Genomic DNA, 26,656 nt, shown 5'->3' with positions numbered 1-26,656 from the left:
AAGAACTATGCTAGAAGTAAAAGGACACGCTTGGGAAATCATTATGTTGGTAGCAAGATATGTTTCTGCCTCCAGTAACTTTGCAGCACATTGCAAATTGAAGCAATACCATCTTAACCTATCATGGCAAGGCTGGCCCAGACACACACTTTGATCAGGATCAATCATTACCTGGCTGCCATTTCAACGGGGTAAAACAGGATAGATGAACCTGTCTTCCATCTTTATTCTGCTTGCAACGTACTTTGTAAAACTAACCCTACCATCAATTAACTTGAAAAGAAGCCATTACTAATCTTTAATCACTTTCTTCTTTGCAGAGATCTCCTCTAAGGCTTTCATAACTATCACACTCAGGTATTTTTAACCTTCACTGATTAATAAAAACAAGAAAAATTGTACTGGAGATCATCTATCTGATTAATTAATACATTTAACTTTAATGATGGGCTACACCACTTATATAGTTGACACAAATTAATTCAGCCCTTTTCAGCTACTTCAAGTCACCCACTTTAATAAGACTAAATACAGTTCATCTAAGTTCGCATCTCCAGCAATAGGAAGATTTGTTAAGAACTGCCAAGTCTCTGATCAGCAAAAAACAAGCACAGCAACACTTTAATTGAGTTAAAGTAATTCATAAAGAAAACTATCACAGTAATATGGCTTTTCTACAAACAGAAATATGTTCTTTAATCTATATATGAAATAAAAGGAAAAAATAATAGAGTTCCAGAGCAGAGTCTGTTATGTTTGTGCAATGTTAGCTGTGCTTACAGGCACAAAGACATTTGTACTTCCTCTAACAAACCAGTTGATCTACGGAGCTGTTACAGAGTCAGCAAGCAGACCCTGAAAGTGTGGCCAGTGAAATCTTCGAGCTATGCATTCTCTGAAACTCTCAAAAACCTTGCAGTCCTAAACACAGCAATTGGTAAAGACGAAACATTTCAAAGTTCTTAGCTGAAACACAGTATAGAAATACATCTTAGACCTTAGTTGGCTGCAGTCTTTCTTAAATTAAAAAAAAAAAAAGAAAAAAGAAAAAAAGGAAATTAAAGTCTGAAACTTTTTTTTTTTTTTTAAGTGAGCAAAAATGTTTGTAACACAGGCAGGCCAATATACATTCTGCTTCTTTTCGCAACTCAAGTTACATCCTTCCATTTTAGTGCAACTTAAAAACCACCATCAACAAAAAACACATCACTTTGCTTTTCAAAATGTGAGGACTAAGAAAAGCAAGGTTGGAAAAATTGGAGAACAAGTTTCTCGGGCTTGATTTTCTTTTCCTAACCTTATTAGATGCCTGAGGAAACTGATAAAAGCCTTGCCTTTCATCTCAGAACTTACGTCAACTTACATGAAATATCATTTATCTTCATTCTTTCTAAATAAAAACAAAATGCATTAATTTTAATTCTAGAAATAGTTATATAATCAGACTGTCACTACTAGGCTGTTGATATGAAGCATCATCTGCAAAGGATTGTGTTTCTTTTGGCAGAAGGTCAGTCTTTGAGTTCTGCTATGTATGAGTTTATTTTAAAAACTTAATTTAACTACTGGTCTGTAGGTTATTCTGATTTTGTTCTAATATATTTATGCACTTTTTACTAGTTCCCACTGCCTTACCTTATTCAGTCACAATGAACAATGACTTAATCTGGGTTATTTCCACTTGTTTGGACTAAAGCAATGAAAGGTAGCTGACCACTAAGCCACTTATCACCTGAAAACTCTCATTTCAACTTAACACTGAGAAACAAGGGTCAGAGGAGACACATAAAACCTCTACAGATGTTTGTACTGGCTTACAGTAGAATCACACTCAAGAGAATACCCTTGTATTCAAATCTTGTGGTAATGAACCAGTTTGTAATAAAGACCAAATCCAGCCTGTAGATGAAAACTACGATCACCATTTCTGTTCTATGGCTATTTTGGACTTCCTGCTACAAGAATAAGCCTTATGTGACAAAAGTCAGACAGAGTATTTCCAGGGCCCAGGCATGAAAGAACTTCAGCACAAAAAAAAAAAAAAAAAAAAAAAAAAAAAAAAAACCACTGTCAATAACTTCATCCAGTTCCACTTAAAATACAAGGAATGCTACTTTCAACTTGTCCTCTATAATAAAAATGTACATATATATTCTGCATGCCTCTTCCTAAGTACATTGTTTTGGATCTCTCCCCTTGAAGCTCTCTCTGTTTTAAAGAGTTTCAACAGCCTAACCCCTTTGTTGGAGGCAGCCTAGTGTCACTTGAAGTTTTGTTTACAAACCAGACATATTTAGCCCAGTTTGCCTAAATGAGTTATAAAGTCATATCTCAGCAGAATCAGGTGCTCTGCATATTTACACTCTTCATTCATGCTTAAACAGTGTAAGACAGTAAACACTGCTTCAAATGATCTTTCAAATAGATACACAGAATTGTTGGGTAGGATTCAAACCAGACAATGCACCAGATTCTTTTCTCATTTATGGTGGTATAAAACAGGGACAATTTCATTCAAAAGTTATACTTAGCAGTGGCCTAGAAAAAGTAATATCTACAATGCAAATCAAACAGCATGAACAACTGCAACATACACGTACTTCAAAAAATATACAAAACTTTTTCTGCTGTACTGGAACTTCTCACTCTTGACTTTAAATTTTGGAACTTTTGGCTATCTAAGTTTTGTTAAAAGTAAATGACTCAGTCCCTAAATATTTGGAGGATGGCTGGGCAGATAAGTCAATCGTTTATATTTGTTAATGGACTTGACTCAACCCCAGTTTTTCTTATTTTATACCTATAGTTTCAAAGTGATAAAAACACAGCATCAGTGTACCAGAAAACTGACATCAGAGCCTGGTTAGCAGCTTCCACATTTATATCCTTCACAGACAAAGGCTGTGAATTAAACTGGTGAGTATAGGTAAATCTGCTTAAAAAATCAGGTCCCTGAAATCTCAAGCAAGATGCCCAAGAATTTTGGGAATATGTGACCTTGAAGCTTCTATGTTATCCTCATCTGAGGAACTGAATGACACAATTTAAGGTCAGAAGTGCTGTGAAAACTAAGCAAGCTATTATTCTGAAATGCTCATACACTGAAATATGTTAACACGGAACACAGAAAATCCATAGAAAAACTATCATTCTGGTGTTAGAGCAGAATAAAATAGCACAAGTCACATATGGATCAATGAAAGGAAAACAAACTGTTTAGTAGCAGATCACTCAAGAAATAAATATAGTCCAAAGTGGTAACTCCATTGACTCTACTAAAATATGTACAATAAATAGAATTTTTTAAATGTTAGTTTTAGGGATTGAACATTTTTACAAGCTCAATTCAGATGCTATTTAGTCCATTCTGATGTTTACATCCTTTATTTTAATCAAGCAACAGCTGATTAATGAAAAGAAATCCCACTGTTTAATTCTACATTTTCTTTCTAAATAACCTATCTTTATCATAAAGCAAAACAGAAAAAAAAAAAGTGGTACTGATTTTTCCCACAGCAGTATTTTCACTGTTATTTGCTAGGGCACAGTGAACTCCCTTGCGAAAATAAATTCTAATTACCACTATGAAATAATTCCAAATAATTTTTTTTCAGAACATCTTCTGAAAGTATAAACATATTAATATTTTTTTTATTTATTTAAATGAAGCACTTTTGGAAATGTTCATCTGATGAAAACTAAGTTACTTGAATCAAATTGTGTCACCACGCAGCTTCGCCATTCAGAAGGATGAATGGCAAAGCTGCGTGGTGACACGAACCAGAAATAAAAGTGCTCCCAGACTGGCTCTGATGATCAGAATTTTCAGAATCCACTGAAGTTTTGCCCAATATTCGTTTTCATCAGTAATGAACTGTTGCTGGGAATTTAGCAGACTCCCACTTATAGTAAAAGCAGTCAATAACTTTACACTATTTTACCTCTAATTAGAAGAAACATGAACATGACTCCTAGTTCCTTCAGAGGAAGCTCAAAGCTATAATTAATAACTTCTTATTTTGGTATTACAGAGAATACCTGTTTTTTTGTTTGCCCTAAACAGCTAAGATTATCACTTGTTTAAGCAATACTTAAAATACCCAAAAAAATACTAGTTGTAAATGCAAAAAGTAATCTCTTTGTTTCTTTTATCTGATAATAAAGCAATACACAGCTGTCACAGTTTGTTAATCTCAGGAATAAAGGGAAATACGATTTCCTGGGCAATTAAAGACGAATCAGCCGTGGTCAAGGTTTTTTTCTTGTGTTTCTCTGCCACCTGGTGGTTGCACAGAGCATTTTTCTCCCTCCTAATCTCCCTCCTAACAACTACTCTGAGGGATCTGTGAATTTACATGTTATGAATCATGTTCCTCTGACACTCCATAAAGCTCCCTTGCGTCTTTCGCGCACTTTAAGTCCATTGTTGCCTGTATGTTTGGCACATTGGAACCTCTTGACATCGTCTGTGGGTAGTATCAAAATAAAATCAGCACATGTTTTAAATAACACTTACCTGCAATTAATGTTTTTTTCTTCTCACAAAACTGTAGCTCAAAATATTTTATAAAACAGCTAGAAAAATCATTCAGGGGTGTCTTAGCATGTCCAAAGGCTTCCAAGACACAGTTTACCTGCAAGAAAATAGTAAAGCAGTAGTAAGAGAGGAAATAAACAGGAATATATTTCAAAAAACATCAGTGAGATTGATTTGAGACCAGTAACTGGAAGAAAGAAAAAATAAAATAAAAAAAAATTACTTTTTAGCTTGGAGTTTAACAAATTCCTTAAAATTTTATTTTCTGTACAGAACTTAAAATAAAATAGCTTGGGAAAAAATAAGTGCTGACAGAATAGTGGGAGTTGTAAATGGAAGGGGTAAGACATGGGCTCAGACTAATGCATTTCCATGTGACATCTTCATGGTCACAGCAAATATTTTAAGAAGAGCATGTTCAAAACACTACATTTAATTTAAAAATATGAAATATGCCCTCTTTCTTCCATCTTCTCTCTGTATTTAGCTTTTTGTGTGTAATTAGTTTATTACACTAAATGAATTCCCTTCAGCACTTTCCTGTCTTGTATCCTGAGAAATTGACTGCAATGTGTCTGCAACACACTGTCATTCTGATATAACAGTGGTTTGCTGGAGCTGGATGAACCTGGCTGCGAAGAGACAGGAGGGAAGAGGGCCGTGGAGAGGCACAGACAACATGTGGTTCCAATCACAAAGGTAGAAGCTCTGAAAATCAGATGCTTCAGAACCATTAATTAAACCAGCTATTTGTGCAGTAGGTGGCAGCAGAAAGCCAGTAAGCCTAGTTTTGGTTGCACTACAGTAGCATTGCAGTTTAAGATGCATTTGCTGAAATTTGGCTAGTTCAGCACTCGGTTTGACCAGTACAGCTTTAGTAACTTCCAACGATACTATGTATGACTGCAACAGGCACAAATCCAGGTGTTCATTCGAGCACCTTAACAGGCAACTAAATCAGATTCATCACTTGATTCCCCCGTGGGTGGGATCTGCTACACCTCTATTCTCTACCTGAAGTCAGGTGTCCCATCCCAGTGTCCCACTGTTACAACATGCAACTCATTTTTCTTAATACATGATGTTTCTCTTCTACCTGTATTGACTAAGAGTTATTGACACATATGACTAATTCTATACTGTAAAACTAAACAGTTTATTAAACTAAACTCTAACCTCTACGGCAAGCGGCATGAAAAGATTCACATTCTTTTATTTTTTGTTTGCAGAATAGAGTGGACATACTGGTACATGCTGTCCTCTGAACTGTTGCCAGAGGACCTGGTGGGGATTTAAACTGTACCAGGAAGCAGGAGATAAATCGCAGCAGAAACAGGAATACCTCCCACACCTCCTAATTCCCACTGCTGCCAAATTTGTATCCAAAAACATACAGCTTTCAGTTTCTTATTCAGAAAGTTAATTATTAACTGATTTCTTATTTAACCTGAACTTTCTGAAAACAAAAGGATTTGAAGGATCTGACCTGAATTTTGCAGTTCTAATTCAATAACATCTATGGTCAGATCAGTTCAAAAGTACAAGAAAACAAAAAAGTAGGTAGTAAACTAAAAAACAACACAACAACAAAAAACAGTAGAAATAGATATAAACTGAAGATCTGGCTCACAGAATCAAAATAAAAGTGTACAGTCCCTATCATTGAAACATTCATCTTCATAATTTATATTAAAAAGCGAAAATAAGCAACAGTATTGTTAACATTGTCAAGTGCAGCACAGGTTAAATGTGTCAGTTGAGGAACATACATGAAGCAGGATCACATTGAAAAACACTTTAACATGGAAGTTGTATGAATGCATGAAGGAAAGCAAAACTAGTGTGTTGTTTTTGTTTTGTTTGTTTGTTTGTTTTTCAGTTGTTGTGCTTTCAGTGTGATCAGGCTTTTTTAATGTCTTTATACAACATTAAAACCACTGTTTTCTAAAATCCAGCCCTAATCCATAGGACTTTGATTAACTTACTGGCTAGAATGTACTAAATAGGAACCAGTGTATCTATGGTCTTTCCCACATCCCAATAATCCTGATTTGTAGGTTGTATGTTAGCATCAGCTATTCTTTGACACTGTTTTGTCACCTTTCTGGACTTAATCATGCATAATTCAGGAAAAAAGCATTGTGCTTTGAGTGATGCATGTTATATCATTAAAAAACAAACACAATGAATGAGTCCAGAATTTTGTAAGGTATCATGCATATGGCAAGTTAAACCTAAAAAAAAAATTATCCTGGGTTGAATGTAAGTGCTGTAAAGGAGGAAGGATAAATGAAAGATTTGGAAAAAAAAAAAAAAAAAAGTATGAAACACAACTGTTACAAGAATATAGATTGTGTTAAAACTTTACATGTAAATCTGCCTCTTAACCAGGATCTCAGATGAGTAGTTTCATCAGCAAAGGCAGTTTTTTGAAAGAATTTGAATTTGCAACCTAGATTCCAGCATAATTTATAATGTGAGTCTGAACCTTTATAGCAGTGTTACCGCCATAATAAAACACCAATGAGTTACGATGTTCAGTCAAATTAAAACTTTACATTTGCAATGTATTAGCATGGAGCCAAGTGTATCTGATATGTGAAGCAGGTTCTCATGACTTCACGATATGCACTGAACAGAATTTGGTTCTGCTATGGGAATTAAACATGCAAATATTTCAGAACACTTGCCTATTCCGTATTTAGTGTACAACCACTGAGTCACAAAACTTGAACCAGCCCTTGCAGTTCTCCTGCAACTTTTCAATTTCTGTTTCACATAATATTACTCCAGATGACTGAGTGCTTGCTTCTTAGACTGGCCAAAGAAGCATCATCACAAACAGAAAAAATTATTTATTTACTGAAGGCAGTTAGTACATATTTAGGACACAGTACCTTAGCACACATATGGTTCCTATTCATCAAAACTGGACTCCACTTTTTGGTTTCCTCTCATCACATCAATGTGAGCTTAATCCTGCTCCCATTCAGACCAATACAGGAAAGAAACCCCCTTTACCTTGAATGGAGGTGATAAACCCGTTATGAACTTCAGCATAGCAGATGCCTTTTCCCTTCACCTTTGAATTACATGTATTTTGCCTGTCAAAGAAGCCAGATTTTTGTCTTGTTCAACTCAAGTGTTCAGAATGCTACTTACATGCTTTATCTTTGTATCAAAGGTACTTCTGCTGGAGCTGGCTCTACAAGTGAGGTGCTTCACTATCTGTTTGCAGGCTTCGGTCTTTCCAGACCCACTCTCTCCACTGTAAGATAACAGGCAAGGAAGAGATGTGAGAATCACTGTTATTTTTATATTTGAGATATTACTTATACTCTCTGCTAGCTCCGTTGGAATGGATTTAAGATATCTTTTGTCCAGCAAAGCAGTCTGCTTGTGCTGCCTGGTTCTTTATCCAGATGGGGAAATACTACTGTGGCAATGAGAGGAATCAGAAAAAAAGAAAAAGGTAGAAAGCAATAGGAAGAAGAGAGAGGAAATAGAGGAAAGAAAAGGATGTTTGAAGAGTCAGCTGGCACAGAGCACTTGTGTTAGTAGGGCACAATTTCTTTTTGCTGCCACATAGTCAAGAAGCTGAGGAGATTTCACAAGCTGCCCAGTCTCTGCAGTGCATACTCTGACTTCAGTGATTCTGATTCATTAAATTTCTTGTTAATGATGTGGAATATATATTTCTACCAATGAGAATTTCTGAGGGGGAATATGAACAAAGAAAATGAGTTAATAGGCAATTTGATTAAGGCAGATAGGAAGAAACAACATAAAAGTGGAGGAATGGGGGAGGGAAGCAAACTCAGTGGCGCATTTTAAGCATGAAGATGGAAAGGATAAAGTTAGTGAAGCCTGATGAAGAAATTAATGTAGGAAATTCTTGTATGAATTACAACTGTTTTCTTTATAGGAAACTGAACCAAATGAAACGTAATTTGATGTTTCTCCTTCATTTATCTGCTTGATCAAATTTAAAAGGCTTTTTCTACAACAGCCAGATTAGATTTTCACCAGTACAATGGCTGTGCTGGTTGGTCAGTCTGTTACCTAGTTTATGAAAATGAGAGGGCAGCAAAAATAGTATGTCTGGCCACTGCCATACCTGTTCACATCTCACTTCGAAGAAGAAAATTAAATAAAGGAAAAAAAAAAAAAAAAGAGGGAAGAAAAAAAAAAAGTCTTCATCCTCAGGCAGAGCTAAGATCTCTGCTACTTATTCTCATTCAGTTCTTATAAGACATACATGCAGCTCTGGGGGATATCATATTTGTTTGCCTGGTGAGATGTATTCCTAGGTGTCAGGATGGATTTCTCATTACTGTATATAATGTCAGACTACTTTTAACTGTGTCCTGCATGCTTCTGGAACAAGCTGGAGTCTGACCCTGGTCTTCAAACTCCTGCTGGCATCAGTAGGAGGTTTGTGGTCCAAGACTGCAAAGGTTTGCAACCTGCATGTATGTTATGAAAAGAACTCATTTAATAGGCCACAAAGACATATTTAAACCAGGCCAACAAACTGAAGGTAAACAAATCAGATGAAATCAAGGTCACTGTCCTAGCTAATGTGAAACCAGTATTTCCACAGAATTGACTTCATAAGCACACTATACCTTGCTCAGATCTTCAGCTTCTGACTTTCTGAAACAATTTGTTTCAAAACTCAGTAATGTTTGGTATCACCCTCAAAAATCTGCATGCTTCTCTGCCCTCTGAAGCAATGACTTCACTCTCCAAATGCTAACTGCAACATGCTGCCTCTTTTCCTAAGTAGCATTAGTTTTCTGCCTTAATGTCTGTGTCCAAATCCTATAATCTTTTTGCTGTTATCACTAACAGGAAAAGAAAAAAAGTGCAACAAGGGCATTAGTCCTGCAATACTCCTCCCCCTAGAGACACTTCATACTCTTGCAAATTACAGATCTTATGCCTGTATTATACAATGAGCTTCCAGACATATATCAAGTGTCTATAAGGGGAGAAAGAAATATGATATTTGATGTGCCTTTGATTGTTTTCAAGTATTACAAAGAAGGCATGCAATTTGTAACTAAAAAGAAAAAAAAAACACCTTTATAAATGAAGGAATCAGAGGATTCCCCGTAAGTTTCACTCTTAATTAATTTGTTTCACTTGTATAAAAGAAAAAAGAAAAAATAATATGATTCATTTTCTACTGCAAGCAAATTTCAGCCCAGATAACACAGGACTTGCACAGAGAGGGGAACTTCTGTCCCTTCTTCAATATTTCCTTCCAAGATTGATGTTTCCTTTGCAGTGACACAGCTCACAGATTTGATAACTCTGGGTCAACTGTTAATTTTAGAGAATTGAAAATTTGTCTAGCAGTGTCACAGGAGCTTATTGCTTAAAATGGTTGCTAGAATACAGTTCAGAGGTGAGAATTCACTAGAACTTGCCTGCTGAAAGACAGACAGTGTCATGCGGTTGTTCTGCGCATTTCAGGGATCTGTCTATAATCCTAGTGAAATACAGATTGAAGCACTAAGAAATAAATGCCATGTTAGATAAAATAATAATTGTTAATATCATTGCAACATTTGAGGCAAGAGATACTTTAACAACAAAAAGTCATTCAGCAACTTCAAATAGTTCTAATAGTTCTCCTTTACTCCGTTACCTTTGAGGTGGGGTATAAAAAGTTAGTAATACCCCTGTTCACAATATCTGTGCTTTAACAATTTAATTCTGCTTCGAGAAAAAATCCTCTTCTCTGTTCTAAATAGTTGCACCACTAAGTTGTTCAAAATGTAATTTGAAGGATGTAATTTGAACCATATGAAGGATGGTTTGTTTTTTGACTTTTGGTTGGACTGTCTGATTAAGGTGGAGGATAAATTAGCATTGGAGCAGGAAGGCACTTTTCTGCAGTAAAACTTCCATAAAAGTCATTATGAAGCAGGTAAAGCAAAGACAGCTTATTCCACAGATAAACAAGGTTAAATCAGAAAACCAGTACAGAGACTGTATTCCAAGGGAAAGGAAACAGAGAATTTGAAATCCTATGCTCACAAAGCTGTCACATGATTTCTCTTTTGGCTTCCTAGTATTCCTACATACTACCTGATGGAAGGCCTGCTTCCTATTATTTCTTAAATAACTTTTTTTTCTTTTAATAATACCTTTATTACAACTCTAGTCTTTATATCTTAAAATTAAATGAACAGTAAAAATAAAAAATAAACTCTTTTGAAATAAAAAATCTGAAATTGTTATAAAAAAAAAAGTCCAATTCAACGTAACAAAATACAAAGGCAAGGAACTCAAGACATTCAACAATCAGGGGAACTTGGATTATCATCCAGCTCTTCTCCTACTTCATGCAAGTCTGGCTGGGCCACTGGCACCAGGAATCTGTCCCTGGTATATGAGTATACCAGTAAGCTGGAATGTTGGAATTTTTTGTGATGGACATTCATGCATAATATTTTACGTAACAGGTGATTCATCTTACAAGACTAAAAATTATTTTATTTTTTACATTGTCTCCTTTGTTGCTTGGGGAAAGCCAGTCAACCTTTGGGATCAGACGGAGCAGAGATCTGACATGTCAGAGGTCCAACAAAAGTGGACCTTCTGCTTCCATAAGTTTAATTACTATAATTAACTCAAGCATTTGTTTGGAGTCAAGAGACTGCAACCAAATCTGGCTAAGGATACAATACAGAAATGGTCTGACCCTGAAGAGCTTCTAGTCTAAACATATCACTACAAACAAGCAGCTGCAGAAATAAAAACTTTAAAAACAAAAACAAGAAAAGCCTGGTGGAAGTTGTATGAGTAAGTGAGAAATTGACAGTAACTATGAGCAGCATTGTATACAGTGAGTATAACTGCTTGTGTACAAATGACTAGTTCATTCACTGACGTGAATTAACAGTGCTTTAAGAAAGTTTGTTAGAAAGGACTTCAGTAAGAAATGTCAAATTCCTGGTTCCCAGTTAGGCTTAAACTTGAAATAAATAATGCTGTTAAGACTATGCCTATGAACCTATGAAACACACATGGGCGGAAAATTTTAAGTAGCACTTAAAGGTAAGAAAATAGAGCCCAGAAGTTTAACAAGGGTTTCAAGACCATAACTTCATACTTAGGCAGCTAAGTTCCAGCTTAGACAAATTCAGGTACCTTTACCTCTTTTCATTATAACATTTGGCAAAAATGTGGGAGGCAAAAATGACTAGACCAGTATGATTAAGGGTTACACTGCATGCAGAATTCATTAGCAACAATAAAAGAGTAATTCATAAATCATTAGTAATGGCCACTAAACTCATGGGAAGTATCTTTCTGTAATTAAACTTTGGCAGAAAACAAAAACAAAACCAGCACTGAACTGAAAAACATTGCTAATAGAAAATAAATTTTATCTCCACAAAATAAACAAGATACTAAGCTTGATGAAGATGAGAGGACTAGAACACAAAAGGTAATTATTTTCTGAAATTCTTTCCAGTCTCTTTGAAAAGATATTGGGTAACTTGATATACTGAAAATACAGTAATAGCCTTCTACAAAGAAATTACTGTGTTGACTTTTTTTTTTTTTTTAAAGTAACAAATTCCAAATTTTCTGGAAGAGTTCAGATGAGTTACGCACTGCTATCATTTGGTTCTTCTTTGGCAGCTTATAGTTAAACTAGACATATTTTGAGAATTGCACATGAGAAGTAAAATATTCATACTGGTATGGGACTGATTCTCACTGCTCTTTATCACATCATAACATGCACATTAAAATAACCTCTTCTCACAGTAAAATGTAAAATAGTACAATAGTAAAGTGTATTACAATAAAACTAAAGAATAATTATGTTTACACATTCTACTAACAATTTGCTTATACTATGAAGTACTTTTATAGTACTTCAAGTAAAATAAATACAAATTATGAGATTTTATTGTATAATCACATCATGTTTCTCCTCCTAATGACAGCAATAAAAGACAGAAGTGTACCCTGTGTGTACTCTTCCCAGAGTACACAGAAAATGCATAGAAAAGTATTCACAACTCAGCTTTAAAAGTGGGGGTATTTTAAAATTCCAGGCCATATGCCAAATATACAGCTTTTTTTTTTTTTTTTTACTTGGGAATGAAAAGTATATTTGATTAGAAACATTGGAGAAAAAGTAAAACACAAAAGCTTGGAGTATTACAGAAATGCAGAGCTACACTTATTTGGTTCTGATACGAAATGAAATACATCTCTAAAAAACAAAAGCAACAAACTGTTGTTCAAGTGAAAAAATCATGAAAAAAAAACATGGTCACTATAGCACATGCCCTAATAGTCAGTAAGCCCTGCTCCTTGTTGTTTATTAGCATAGATGTAGCCAAGGTTGCCATTTGTTTCAAAAAATCAAATCAATTCTGCACATAATTAATTTATATTTTATAATTTATAAATGTATATACTATACAGTTCATATAAATGAACTGTATATAGACTACACTTTTTATAAGCTATGCTTTTAAAAGAAAGAAGACAATATACAGAACTTCAAATATTCGCAGAAGGCTGTATGCACATAAACAGAATGCAGTAAAAACATCTACATATTATTTTATGATTGTACTTATGTGTTCATTTTTACTGTTTTAACTCTGCAACGATATGTTTAGCAGCTCTTGTTAACTACCTCTAGAATTAGAGGTAGGTCGAGAGCAGTTATAAGTTTTCTGAAATTTATCAGCCTTTATTCCTGGTCAAAATCAATCTTTTTTTTTTTTTTTTTTTTTTTTTTCTTCCCATCTCTATGAAGCTCCACAAACCTTTGTCAATATTTCAGCCAACATCAACAATCAAACTGATATGATGGAATGATGGAACAAGAAATTACATTGAGCAATTACGACAAATTAATCAGACCCTTTGCTTTCAGGTAGGGTGAAGGAAGAAAAGGGAGGGCAGAAGATTAATGGATTTGGGAAGCAAAATTTCCAAGGGGAATTCAAACTTTCACAATAATAAAGCTGGAATATTTGGATGAACCTCTGTTTCACTGGAAATTTTTAATACATTTATCCACAATCTTGGATGTATTTATTATTGCAACAACACTGTGAATTACAAAAATGGTTAAAGTGCTTTTTGAAGATGGAAGACTAAATAACAAGCTCGTAATCACACACAACATGAGGCTGAGATGTAGCTTGAATTCAGAGGTTTATAATTTAGAAAAGGACTTCCCATTTTTTTTCCATTAGGTTCTATTTCTAATTCTTTTCCATGCAATATTAGCAAACACACACAGTGTGTTGAATTCTTATCATTAACTCTTTGCAATTATATCCAGTTAGATGAAGTGGCATTTTGCCAAGAAAATTTAGAAACTTGAAATGTAATTAAGCCTTTTTCAGTTCTATTTAGCTCTAATGTATGACACAGAGATCAGTACACAGAAAGAAATCAGTTGGACAAAAAAATACAATGGAAATCTTAAGTGCTGAGTCCTGGGGGAAATGGCTGAAAGGCAGGAGTTGTAAATTAGTTAATAGAAAGATAAATTTTCACCTGAGGATAAAGCACTGGGGACGCTGCTCCTGGAATAGCATGTGGTAAGCTCTTTCAGCACAGGAAAATATATGTGGGGGAAGTGAGGAACACAGTTTTCCAGAGTTGCTTAAATAAAGCTGAGTAACCTGAAAAAATGGTGAAAATTTGTATGAATACAGTTTAAATCAATTGTTTCATCCCTCCCCTGCCCCCCACTGTATTCCTAATTCTGTGTCTTTCATAGAGCTTTCTGAGCATTATGACCAGAATATATACATATATATGGCACCCTTGAAGTATCTGTGAAGAGATTAATTAAAGAAAACAGAGCTGTAAGTATAAAAGTTCTAATTAAGATACACAAGAAAGAAAAACTATGGCACTCAGCAGTGCTGGGTTTTCCACTGAGTAAAACAAAATGCAATGAAAAACCTGCACACATTTATTGTCACTGCATAATGTTGCAAGTACTTTGCAAGTCCAGACATTTTACTAATGGATTTAAAGAATATATATATTTGCCCTAATCTGACAGAATTAAATTCTGTACAAATATAACAAAACAGGATACCACAGTACAAACTGTTTCTACAGTTACTGTCATCTCCAAAGTGCTGTCTGTATGTTCAGTGGTTTTGTGCTACTACAGTAGTCAGTGTATTTCAGTGTAAAAATGCAGAATGCATTAATATTATCATCTAACAATTGTATCAAACGAAGCAGCATATATCAGTGCTCATTAATTCATGGCTCTCTATGTCATCTCAGAGAGAAAAAATGCTTACAAAATTATTTGTTTTAGTAAAAGTCTGCTGGAACTAAGAGTGGGAGGATAGCGTAGCATGAAAAAATCCCAAGTTATGAAAAATGATTACAAATCTAAGAAATTTTGAAATGTTGTTATTGAACAATATACATGGTCATCTTTTCATTCCTTCATCATGGATCTTTCATTTTTTTCCACATATACTCTATTTCTAAAATGACCGAGGATGATGCAAATATAGAATCATCTGAATTTACATTATTTGCACCAATCTACAAAGACTACTCAATTTAGTACCAGTGTCTAGGTACTGAAATGATAAGCCCTAACTATCAGCCCTAACTAGTCTGCCTCATAAGGGAAAGATTATAAAGATAAGGGTACTAATAAAGAAACACCTGAAGCACTTTTTAAGGTGCCTTGTGGATATGATTGGACACTCATGGACTCCCGTTTGCTCATATGCTGCCTACACCCAACACAGACCAGCTCTGTGCAACAACTGCCCCAGTGCAGTGCTAAGCTCATGTCAAGCACTTTGCACTCCTTGCCTGTGGTGTCTGAACTGAATGGCCTGGTGTGGAGCACAGACAGCAAGTTTGAGCCTTTCAGCACCTCTCAAGGTTGTTATCTTCATAATTGCATTTTCAGCAAGGTGTGAACCAAACAATCACTGCATAAAGCATGTTTGTCTCTTCTTCCAAGTCTAGCAATGGCAGAAGCCACCAAAGTCATGTTATACAGCTGGAACTACTTTTAAACAATTGAAAGTGCTACTCCTCATAAAACACTTGGCAAGGTGACTATTTTAGGTGACTAATAGGACATAGAAAGCAAAAACAGTGGCATCATGGAAGAAATTGAGTTTTTTCTTTTTTCTTTTTTTTTTTTTTTTAATTAAGATGTTCCCAACATAAGAAAGGACATTTATTTTAATAAATTACAGTGGTCTGCCAAATTAACTATGAATCCTCTGAAAAAGAACCATACTGTAACATTTTAAAGACAGAATACTTACCATGGTGGAATAAATAGGAAGTTCCTTAAATGGGTTAACAAGCAACAATATATCACCAATGTAGGTCTGGTAGAAGAAAGAAAGACAGACAGACAGACAGACATATAATTCATATATTTGCTTTAGTAAGAAATAAATTAAGTCTTTAAGGATGCTAGTGGTTTTCTTCCGAAAAAAACTTTTGGCAAAGCATCTTAAATCTGGCTATCAACACATTAAATATATTAAATATAATTCAAGAACTCTGAGCTTTTAACTTCGTAAATTTAAATTGAGACCTAAATTTACAATTCAGATAGCATTAATTATTCTTTTTGTAATAAAATAGTTCTTTATAATGGAAAATTATGCACAGAAGAATTGCACTGCATATATTATTGTTATATTATTTGAAAGTTACTTTGTAACTCACCATTTGTTAAACTACAGAAATGTAACATACCTAACACATAAACAAGTTCCTCAAGCAATTGTTATGGGTTACATGACAGAATTTAGAAATGGTATATTCATTACATAGAACTGATACATTAAAATATGTTTCTTGTGGGATAAGACCAAGCAACTAATACATATATAACTATTTCTATGTGTGTATGTATGCACATAAAAAATAGCAAACCTTCCACTGATTGTAAAGCTGCCAAGATTTTACTATTTCATTTTTAAACACTCGTTTTGAAAGAAATATTTAAGTATAAGGTTGTAGGTCACCCTTGGTGCTATAATTCTCACTCCACATAAGTAGCTGCTACTGTATCACACTCTAGGAATGTGAAAATTCCAGACCTCTGTCTGACAGCAAATCATGCGAACAGTCTCAATCATGCTGCCTTTTTCAAAATGAGATATTTTGATCTGGGGAGGAGAAAAATATTCCCTTCTGTAGCAAATGTACTTTTTTTCCTTCTGAAGTGGAATGGCTTTTTTCCTCACTGTCCCTAGACTTGGCTTCACTGTGGGTTTTTATTGTGGAATGGAACATTATTACCATTATTACACATCAGGAAACACAAAATAAGTAGTCTTCCATACTAAGGAGGATTTTGATTTAGAATTGAGTCCAAGGACTTTTCCTTCTAAGGCTGAGAACCAAATCACTCAAAGATCCAAGTCAGCATTGATGCTGACAACCTACCTAAGTACAATGTCTGCCTTTGAGCAGAATATTAGTCACCACTGTCTATAAATTTCCATTAAGCTAAGGAGAATGCCACAGTAGGTTATGAGATCCTCTTAGGTAAAATCTTCAGTATTTTAAAGTAAAAGAAGTACTTCTCTTCCCTTTGATAAGTATCTGTGGATCTTCCTCAATTCAACTAAAGTTACCTGTATTTCACATCCTTGAAAGTGAGATAAAGAAAAATAAATATTCATACTAAAATGGGATTTGATCCATGCTTCTATAAACCAGATTTTTTATTATCATGGAATACTGTAACACTTAGGATTGCAGTGCCCTTAATTTCAAAGGTATTGGCTGCAACTTGTTACATGTGACATTCCAGTTCCCTGTTATGGTCTAAAAAGTGTAATCAGCTTGTATGTTTAAAAACAATTGCCATGTTTCACATTGACATGGCACTCAACCGTTCAATACATGAGAAGTAAGTTATGAGTAACATATGAACAGGGATAGCATAATTTTCAAGTGCAGATTTTTATCCACAGAAATACACCTAACAAGATGCTTCCAATGTGTAATATGGCAAAATCAAGAAAACCTGTTTTACAGAAATCTTCTTATAATTTTTGCTTGATATCTAGATGATAGAGAACATATAGAATGATTTCTGTAATACAAGAAAAGATCATGAATAATGAAATCTCCCACAATCATTTGTAAGCTTTTTAAATCTAAATTGCTTTTGAATTTCCAGTAATCATATGTTCTATTATATTTAAGTGAACATAATGTTAAAGGTGGAAGGATCTTGTGCTTGGCAGGGGGGGTTGGACTAGATGATCTTCAGAAGTCCCTTCCAACCTTGGCCATTCTGGGACTCTGGGATCTTTCAGTAGTTTAAGAGGGGAAGATTACACACAACCATCAATTTTTATCAACACACTTACTCTGTGAAATAAACATACATAGGTTTTATCCAAGCCTACTTGAAGTGTTATTTCATGTTTTATTCATGATTTTATTCTCCTATATAAACTGAGAACTTGCAGGGCTTACACACATATATCTAAATACATATACATCTAAATATTAGTCATGAGTACTGGTCAGGTTACTGTCTAGTAGTTACAAAAGTAATCCTATTCTTTTACTCTTATTTGCTCTTTTTTGAAGCCTTACTGTTGATAGGTGAATAGTAACTCACATATATCTGATTATTATTGAAACGCTTCTGAATCTCATAAAGTAGACTGCTGTCTGTCAGCTCACTCAGAGAAGCCAGGTCATCATTTGGAGCTGGAGGCATTAGCTTGATCTAGAAAACACAAGTTACACAGAGAAATAAAGTAAACTTCCCAACCAGTCATTCTGTACTGTAATGTTTTAACCTGAAATATAGGCTTAGATCACTAGAATTTATGTAAAATGCATTAGGAAACTGGAGGGTTGTCACTCCTCCCATACAATTGCACAATCTTAAGCAAGAGAAGCACATCAAAAACAATTAGCAATGTTAAGGTGTGTAGCTGTGTGAGTTTGATGGGCTCTTAAGAACATAGCCCCCTATTAGAGTGTCATTTGCTATTCCTGAACCCATAAATATTCCCAGCTCAAGTGCAATTCTCAAGCTCACTTCATTAAATGTTTACGGCAGACAAAATCAAGACTATAATAGTTAGTGTACTTGTAAACTATTTATTGCCTAATATTTAACAAAGCTTTCATGTTACTCTTCATCATAAAGGATTGAAAATTCTATTAGATTTTTTTCCTGCAGAATAGAAGGAAGTTAATAAGAAGTGGGAATTGTGTTGTCAAGGAGACCAGAAGAGATTCAGAAACTACTACTGTAGCGAAAACTGGTGATTTAAATGAGCCTAGTATTTCTCAGACTTAGGAGGAACAATATAAGCTCTGCAAGGCAAAGTGAAAAATAAGGAAACAAACAAACAAACAAAAAATCAAACAACAGAACTGGAAAAAGAAGGAATAAAAGAGCCAGTGACACAGGGAAATGTGATTAAAGACAAAATAGCATTGATGCATCAAGCACAGTGCTTATAAATTATGATCTACATTTAAAATGTAGGTTAATTCCTTTTTTATGGCAGCAGTAAAAAAATATTTTTCCATAACAACAGATTACCTAGAAGCAGAAAATCCTCATGTGAATTATAGTAGAATGATTGTATTTGTTCGCTCTGAGTTTAAAATACTCTGCGGTGTCTATTTTGAGTATGCATAAAGAAAATGAAACAACTTTGTTCAGCAGCAGCAAGATGTCTGGAAGGTTTTGGAGGGAACATGGAGGATATTTCTGGCAAGGAGAAGACCCCAATGACCACGGATGCTGGTGTTTAATAGCAGGGATCTGATCCCAAACTACTGAGTTTCCATTGTTTTCATAGGCTCAAGGTCTAGTCCAGAAATCATGACGATCTGGGTTTTCTTCCTACATTTGTCCAGGCTGCACAGTTTGATATTGCAGAAGAATTTCATCTTAATGAAATAAGACTAACAATCTCACTTTGTCTTCACGTTCCAAGATTCCTGAAACATATATACAAACACTCCTTTCACATGCCACCTTTTTTAGGTGACCATAAGCAAACACCAGGGAGTTTGTAGCCATAAACAAGAAGAATGAAACTGATGTAATTTTGCATCTTCTTTAAATCATAGATCTTCGGCCCAATCAAAATTATTCTCCTAACAATAGCAGTATTGAATATCAGTATCAAAATATTCACCAAACAGGGATAAAATTGCTTACTCTTCTGTTTTATCAAGAAGTAAATGATCACAACCACAGAACTACTAGCCTTTATGATTCAAAACAAAATCTTGTTGTTTTTTCCTTTCACATATTTCAGCTTTACTGAAATCCATATGCTGGTATGGTATAAATTAAGTTACAAAACCTTGAAGGCTCCTTTAGTCTATAGAGAAATACAAGTACAATTTGTAGAATATCAACTTCACACTTCATTTAGCACTACACAATGACTACTCATAACAGCATGAGAAAAAACAAGAGACACTTCTTTTTATCAGTATTTTTTACATGCCTGACTCATGGCATGCTGCTCTTTTCTTAGAATCCTAGCTTTAAGGCCTTACTAATCCTAAATAAATTTGGTGAATTAAGCAGTTGCTTACAGCCCAAATCATCTGTCAATACTACACTTGGTACAGCTTAGTTCACTCTTTCCTTCATCTGACTCCAGAACTGAATAATGAGGCACCAGCTTAATCATACAATCTAAAGAAACTGCAAAATGTAGCTAAAGTAACTCTAAGAAATCACGCACAGTATATGTGAAGCCATGGTTCATCACAGATGAAACATATCTGTAGCAGGAGTTGTAAGCTCACAGCTTCTGTTGCCCCATAATTTATGGAGCACCTTTTATTTGTGGAGAGCACACTTTTACTCTTTTCTCGACCTCAAGTGCTATGGCTACCACTGCATTTGTGTTTCTTGTATTAGCTCTATGCTGAAGATATTCAAAATAATACCGGGGCCTCTGGCAAACTTCTATTTTGGGACTGATACAGTGCCTGGAAAAAGGTGGGAACCTCCGCTCTCATCTTTAAATATTTCCTTACTATTCCTCTAAAGACAAATACACTCAGTAGAAAATACTGCCTAAAGCAAGTGTATTAGGTAACAGGCAAACTCCTCACAGAAAGCTGTCTCCTGTCTTTATCGGCTCTACAAACAGGCAATAAATGATGACTACTAAACCTCATATGCATGTAACAGCATGAATATTAACAAAAGCTTTTTCACTGTTTTTCCATTCATACACTAAAACATGGAAGGCAGACATCTAATCTGCATCCTATCTGCAACAGATGTGGAACTAGACAAAGTAGCAAACTGTAAAAAATGTAAGGAAAATGTACCTTGTAACAGTAGCTCTATGAAAGGTACAGCCTGAATAGATCAAGTGAAGGCTCCCCCCCCAACACTTTTAATCAATTTTAACTTTATTTCTTATATCCACAGATTTTCAGTAAAAGATTAAACAGACAGAAAAACAGTACCTCATGGGGGAAGCCCTTAAGAAGAAAAAGGAAAAAAAAAGAAAACCATCTTGCTTTTGGATTCTTTTGAAAATGATCCAAATAAGCTCAAGACAAAGATTATTTAGGAGCAGAAAGATAAAAATTGTTCACCTTTTTAACCCTAACAAATATCTGGAGGCTTCTTTCTTTTCATTTGCAAAAATGCTAAGTTCTCAGTTCATACTTTCGTATGTTGGAAAACAGATACAAAAATACAAAATTTACATGCTTCATAGGCTTCTATGCCTTTACCATAGTTGTAAGAGTCAGTATTAGACCAGCTGCATGCACATAGAAGAACAAGAAAGCAGCAGTGCCCAATTACACTTTTATGATGCTTTCTATTTCCTGCTTTCCCCATAAAATTGAAACTCTCATTTCATTAATCCAGAAAGCAATAAATGTACAAATGTACAAATGAGTGAGTATTTCAAGGAGTTAATTTTCTAGATTTAGCTGATGTAAGCTGTACATGTAAGATTTACTTATCCCAACATGTAAACTCTGGAGATATGTGCGTATGCCAACTGAACATTTCACAATGTACCTTTTCACAGCCCTCATTTTCCTAATTCAGTCTTTTTCAGAGAATATGTACTCTGAAATGATGGAGTGCTGAGAACTATCAAAATCGTATTATGGATATTCCCAAATAGACAGGAAAAAAGGAGAAATGCTGACTTGCTTCTCAAAATATTTGTACTTTCAGGTTCAGAAAGCAGAATATGAGTTTGAACAAGCCAGACATAAACAGTTAGGGACTGCAGGTTGCCTGCTACATTGCCTTCTACATTAGTCTGTGTCTTTCTGACTGCTTATTCTGTAGGTATATTCCTCATCCCACTAAAGTGAATGTAGATTTTTCTGTCACATAAAAGATACCATTTCTTCCCTTTTTTTATTATTTTTATTTATTTAATTATTTAATTTTCATGGCAGTTGGATGGCAGGCTCGCCATACAGCAGATGAAAGAGAAGCCTGCAGCCTCCTTCCCTTACCAGGGTGTTCACCTGGCTTGCAGCATCAAAATGGGCACAGGTCTTTACTATGTTCCCTTGTGCCCTATCAAGACTGTGCCATGAAATAAGTTTCTCTTAATTGACTTTCCGAAGCTCTCATTCCATATAAAGATGAAATCTACACTAGGCTATAAATAAATGTCTTTATTCCTAAATAAAAAGGCAGTTGGATTAGAGTATTGGCCTGTGGTTGTTCATATTTTCTGCAAAGCTAATAAACTTCTTTGTATATTCTGGGCCCAGATAGAACTCATGCATATTCAGGTACCTGGGCACCATTCAGGTATCCCATCAATGGTCATTTCCAATAGGCAATTTGGACACAAACCCATCTTTTAAGGGAGAAAATAGTTTTGTTTTAAGGATGATGGATGTTCACAGGGCCACCCCACATAGCCCTAGGCTAGAGAACAGGCTCTTGCTTGTTTTATTTCATAATATACATATAGCCAAAGATGCTGATTCCATAGATTGATGGAATCAATCTATATAAAGTGCTCAGTTAATGTAAGTGCTCAGTTAAACTCCTGGATGCACAAGTAAGGGAACCCAAGTCTTTCACCATCAACATATTATTCTAAAATGTACAAATAAAAAGTTTAGAGTTTGGTGGTTCAATATTTTGTAACAGAGCCTTTGCACTAAAACTCACAGCTCAATGAGCAAGAAAATCACATAGAAACTGTAAACTGGAGTACTAGAAAGAGAAGAAATTCTAAACATATTAAATTCACAAATGATTGGACCTGGCCATAAACAGTATTTACATTATTAATAACCTATTTGTGGATGTCTACAAATTCTATTCCTATCATCTACTTTTTTAGCATACAGATGAGTTTTCTGTATTTATTCACCTTGATGTATTTATCATAAGTATTACATAATGCATATTTTACAAGACAGGAATAAAAGAAAATCAGTTATAAATACATCATTAAGTTCTAAGACAACTATGCTTTATGAAGTTATTAGTTTTGTGATTATTGTAACGTTAAAAACAAAGATCCCTATTCACTCCTTTAACTTACATTCACATAACAATATTCACTGTCTGCACAGACAATGGTCTCTAATTATTTTTATTTTTTTAATTACTTACGCCACTAAACTAAGTATGCATTGTAGGTTGTACATGTAATAATATGATATACACAGTTGGCCCTTGTGTATGTGGTAAGTGATACTAGAACAACAAGAAGGGCACCTGAGGATACTCTGTCACATGTTTCATATGGCCTAAAATATGTAAACAAGAATTATAAGCCAAAGATAAAACATTTAAAAAGACCTAATTAAAAATATATATATATTTATTTGTAGAATGAAAATGAAGCACATAATTTAATTTTAGGCCAATCAAAAGAGCATCCTTCCAGCTGAGAGGAAACAAAATTGCCAGCTATGCTAAAATTCTGGAAATTATTCATATTGCTTTCTTTGTTTGGTATCACAGACCTTGAAATTACATATGATCAAAGCACAGCTTTTACCTAGAAAAAAAGCAAAAGCTAACACAAGCCAAGAGAGACCCAAAATGCTTTATCAGTGTAGTCATTTGACAGCCATCTCCTATACTTCATGCAACAAAAATCTTGCTTCATGAGAAACAATATTTTGTTAAGGTTCTTTTACATTATTTTTGCAATTAAAAAAAAAAAAAAAAAAAGCTACATATAAATTTGAGCTGTTAAGTTTTCTCAAAACCAAAAAATTACAAGCTTCTCTATTAAAAATGCATGTTTCAGGTGTAATAAGATTATTTTTTTTCTCTGATCCTCCAGTAAAGGCCTAATCTGCATGCCATATTGCCTAAGAATGTATGATACTACTGACACACAGCATAGGAAATATCATACTGATCTATTTCAATAATATATGAACATAAAATCCAGGCAATGACTCCACATACCCTACTGAAAAATTAAACAGAACATGATTACTTTGAATGTAGTTGAGAAACTGGTAAGAATAAAAGATAGCAAAACTCATTAAAATTAGTATACCTAGGAGGCAGGGGTAGGGAGAAGGGGTTATTCAAAGCTTTTCTTTGGTATCAGCACTAAATAAAAAATGTAATATCCAAGTTGAGCAAAAAAGAATAAAAATAAAAATGAGATACTTGGAAACACCAACTCTAAAAATTCAGATCTATATATTATATATATATATAAAATATATATATACATACACACATATCATAGCCTTATTGGTTATGATATGTATCTACCTACAGTTCATAAAGCATGCCAAGTAATACAGAATAAAACCAGGTTTTGTAAACAGGTTTACAAAAAAGCTGCTGCTACACTAAAAAAAAAAAAAAAAAAAAAATTCAAAAAGTTCAAAGTACACAGAAATTTTGGTCTTGATTGCTTTTTTTTTTTTTGACTATGGCAGTTTTAGCTGCCTCCATTTTTATGGCCAGAAGTCAGCTTGTGATAAATAGCTCCTTATTCTATTCCAGAATGGAAGAAAGAAAGCACTGCTCATAGTAAGCAGTATGATTAAATAACTGCAAGCCAAATGTTCTGTTAAAAAAAAAAAAAAAGACTTCCAATAAATTACAATAATAATAAATATATATATATATCAAGAACATGCTGAAACAAGAAATATCTGTGATGGAAAGTCCAGTTTCCAGGCTGACAATCATGTCTCTTCAAAAAAGAAAAAGAAAAAAGCTCATATCCTTGTTTTGACAAAACATGCAATTAATGTTTGAAGATCTGCCCTGAGACCCTGAAGTGACTTCGGAACATCGTGGTGGAGGGGTAAACTACCAGAGTGAAGACCTCTGGTTGCTCTTCCTGTCCCAGAAGATCAGCTGCTCCTCTTACCAGCTTCTGCATATATTTTACTGCACAGACTATAAAGCAAAAGTCTAGCCTAGAGATAAAGAAAACTCAAATAACTTTAGAGAGATGTTCACCAAAATAGAATCAAGCAGAAGGAAGTATGTATGTTCTTGCCCACACTTCAGAACATACAGAAGCAAGCGATAGTTTCAGCAAGACCCAGTTAAACAATTACCCCTCTTTCCTTACAGGGGTAAGAGGGGTTCCTCCTAATGCAGTTGCAAGCATTTAATTTTCATACAGGCATTGCTTCTCTTTTGAATCGATTGCGTTTTCATCACCTAAGTGCACAGTCAGCAAGACCAGAATTTGGATGAAATGAAAACAAGATGTAAGCCAAGTGCAAAACATTTTGTGGTATCTTCTGATGGAAGTGACTGAATAGGGAACTGCATGCTCTATGGGATTCCAAAGCCGAGCACTTTCAGAGGCAGATTAATATGACTGACACATGAACTCACTGATTGATCTCATATGATTAACACAACATTCCTCTGAAACATATTCAACAAGTATGCATGCTTCTGCCAAGACAGTCATGCACGTTTTGTTTGTTGTTTTTTTTTTTTTTTTTGAACTGAACATGGTTTAAATGAAATCAGCATTTTGCTCCTTTGTTATGTCTCGAAGTCATAATGAGCGATTTTAAAAGAGGATTCTCCCTCCCAGTTCTAAGTAGATTTTTTCTCAAATTGCTAAATGCTTCTGGAATATATGTTTCCCAAACACATATAACAAAAAAGTAAAGTCTTTGTATTCTCCCCCCCTCCAACTCTCCCCCCTCCCCCCCGCCCCAAAAAAAAAAAAAAAAAAAAAAAAGGCAATACTTGTATCAGGACATGCCAGATTTACAAGCAACAGGTAATTGCCTCCTTTTCTACCCACCCACCCTATGCACTGAATGAGACTGTGATCCTTTGGAGAAAACTGTAAAAGGTACCTAAATAATCAGTGCCTATATCCTAATGCATTAGCACATGAAAGGGATTTAAAACTGCAGCTGTAAATCTGGCAATTCCTATCTTTGAATTAGAGTCACTTATTTTGCAACTTAATATTCCCTAGACATTCCTTTTCGTTTTTGCACTCTCCCAGGTTGTGTTTCTTTCTGTTGTAAACCCAAACTGGAGCCTAGAGCACACTTTGGGCAGCACTAAGAGTTTTCCACAGTGAACCATCAATATATAGAGCCTGAGCAGCTTGGAGCCCTCTGATAGCCACAGACCCCAAACTGTCTCCAGGAGCTGGTCCCTTTGCAGAGAGGGAGCTCTTTGCAGGGCCAGACTGTGATTGCAGGGAGCGATTGTGATGACAAGGCTCCACAGTGCATATCACATTGCTTTGTGATGATGTGAAAAAAAACTACCACCTTCTTTGGCTTCATTAACTTTGCAATTTCCAGGCCTAAGAACTAAAAACATTTCAGGAATTTGCATGCTATTACCTGTTCAAGTTTGGCTGTACTGTTCACCGTGACGTTTTCAGATGCACTGTCTTGAGATTGCTGCTTACATAAACCTTTAGCTGCATCTTTAAACATGGTGTCTTTCTCCAGCAAACTGTCTTGCTTGGCAATCGGTAAAGCCAGGGGATTGCTACAAAGAGAATCAATAAAGCAATTAGACTCCTGCTGAAGATGTCAGACAAACAAAAGATTGCCCAATGTGGATGGCACAAACAGAGCTAAGGTGCAATTCAGGGCTGAGGCACTGGTTCTGGTCCAAGT

The 26,656-nt window shown here is 34.9% G+C and overlaps 1 protein-coding gene across 2 annotated transcripts in view; it reads right to left on the bottom strand.

Moving 5' to 3' along the window:
• MYO16 (myosin XVI) overlaps window positions 1-26,656 on the bottom strand; it is a 374,412-nt gene that overhangs the window by 157,591 nt on the left and 190,165 nt on the right. For both annotated transcript variants that reach the window (XM_032185978.1, XM_032185970.1), the window contains exons 10-15: window positions 26,375-26,525; window positions 18,186-18,296; window positions 15,856-15,921; window positions 14,090-14,217; window positions 7,700-7,805; window positions 4,517-4,634 (exon numbers count right to left, since the gene is read on the bottom strand). In XM_032185978.1, the coding sequence (XP_032041869.1) occupies window positions 4,517-4,634; window positions 7,700-7,805; window positions 14,090-14,217; window positions 15,856-15,921; window positions 18,186-18,296; window positions 26,375-26,525 (680 nt within the window). The remainder of the gene's footprint in view (window positions 1-4,516; window positions 4,635-7,699; window positions 7,806-14,089; window positions 14,218-15,855; window positions 15,922-18,185; window positions 18,297-26,374; window positions 26,526-26,656) is intronic.

The sequence above is a fragment of the Aythya fuligula genome, chromosome 1, assembly GCF_009819795.1.
Source record: "Aythya fuligula isolate bAytFul2 chromosome 1, bAytFul2.pri, whole genome shotgun sequence".
NCBI classification, from domain to species: domain Eukaryota; kingdom Metazoa; phylum Chordata; class Aves; order Anseriformes; family Anatidae; genus Aythya; species Aythya fuligula.
The sequence above is the reverse complement of the archived record's forward strand: the minus strand, read 5'-3'. Positions and strand labels throughout refer to the sequence as shown.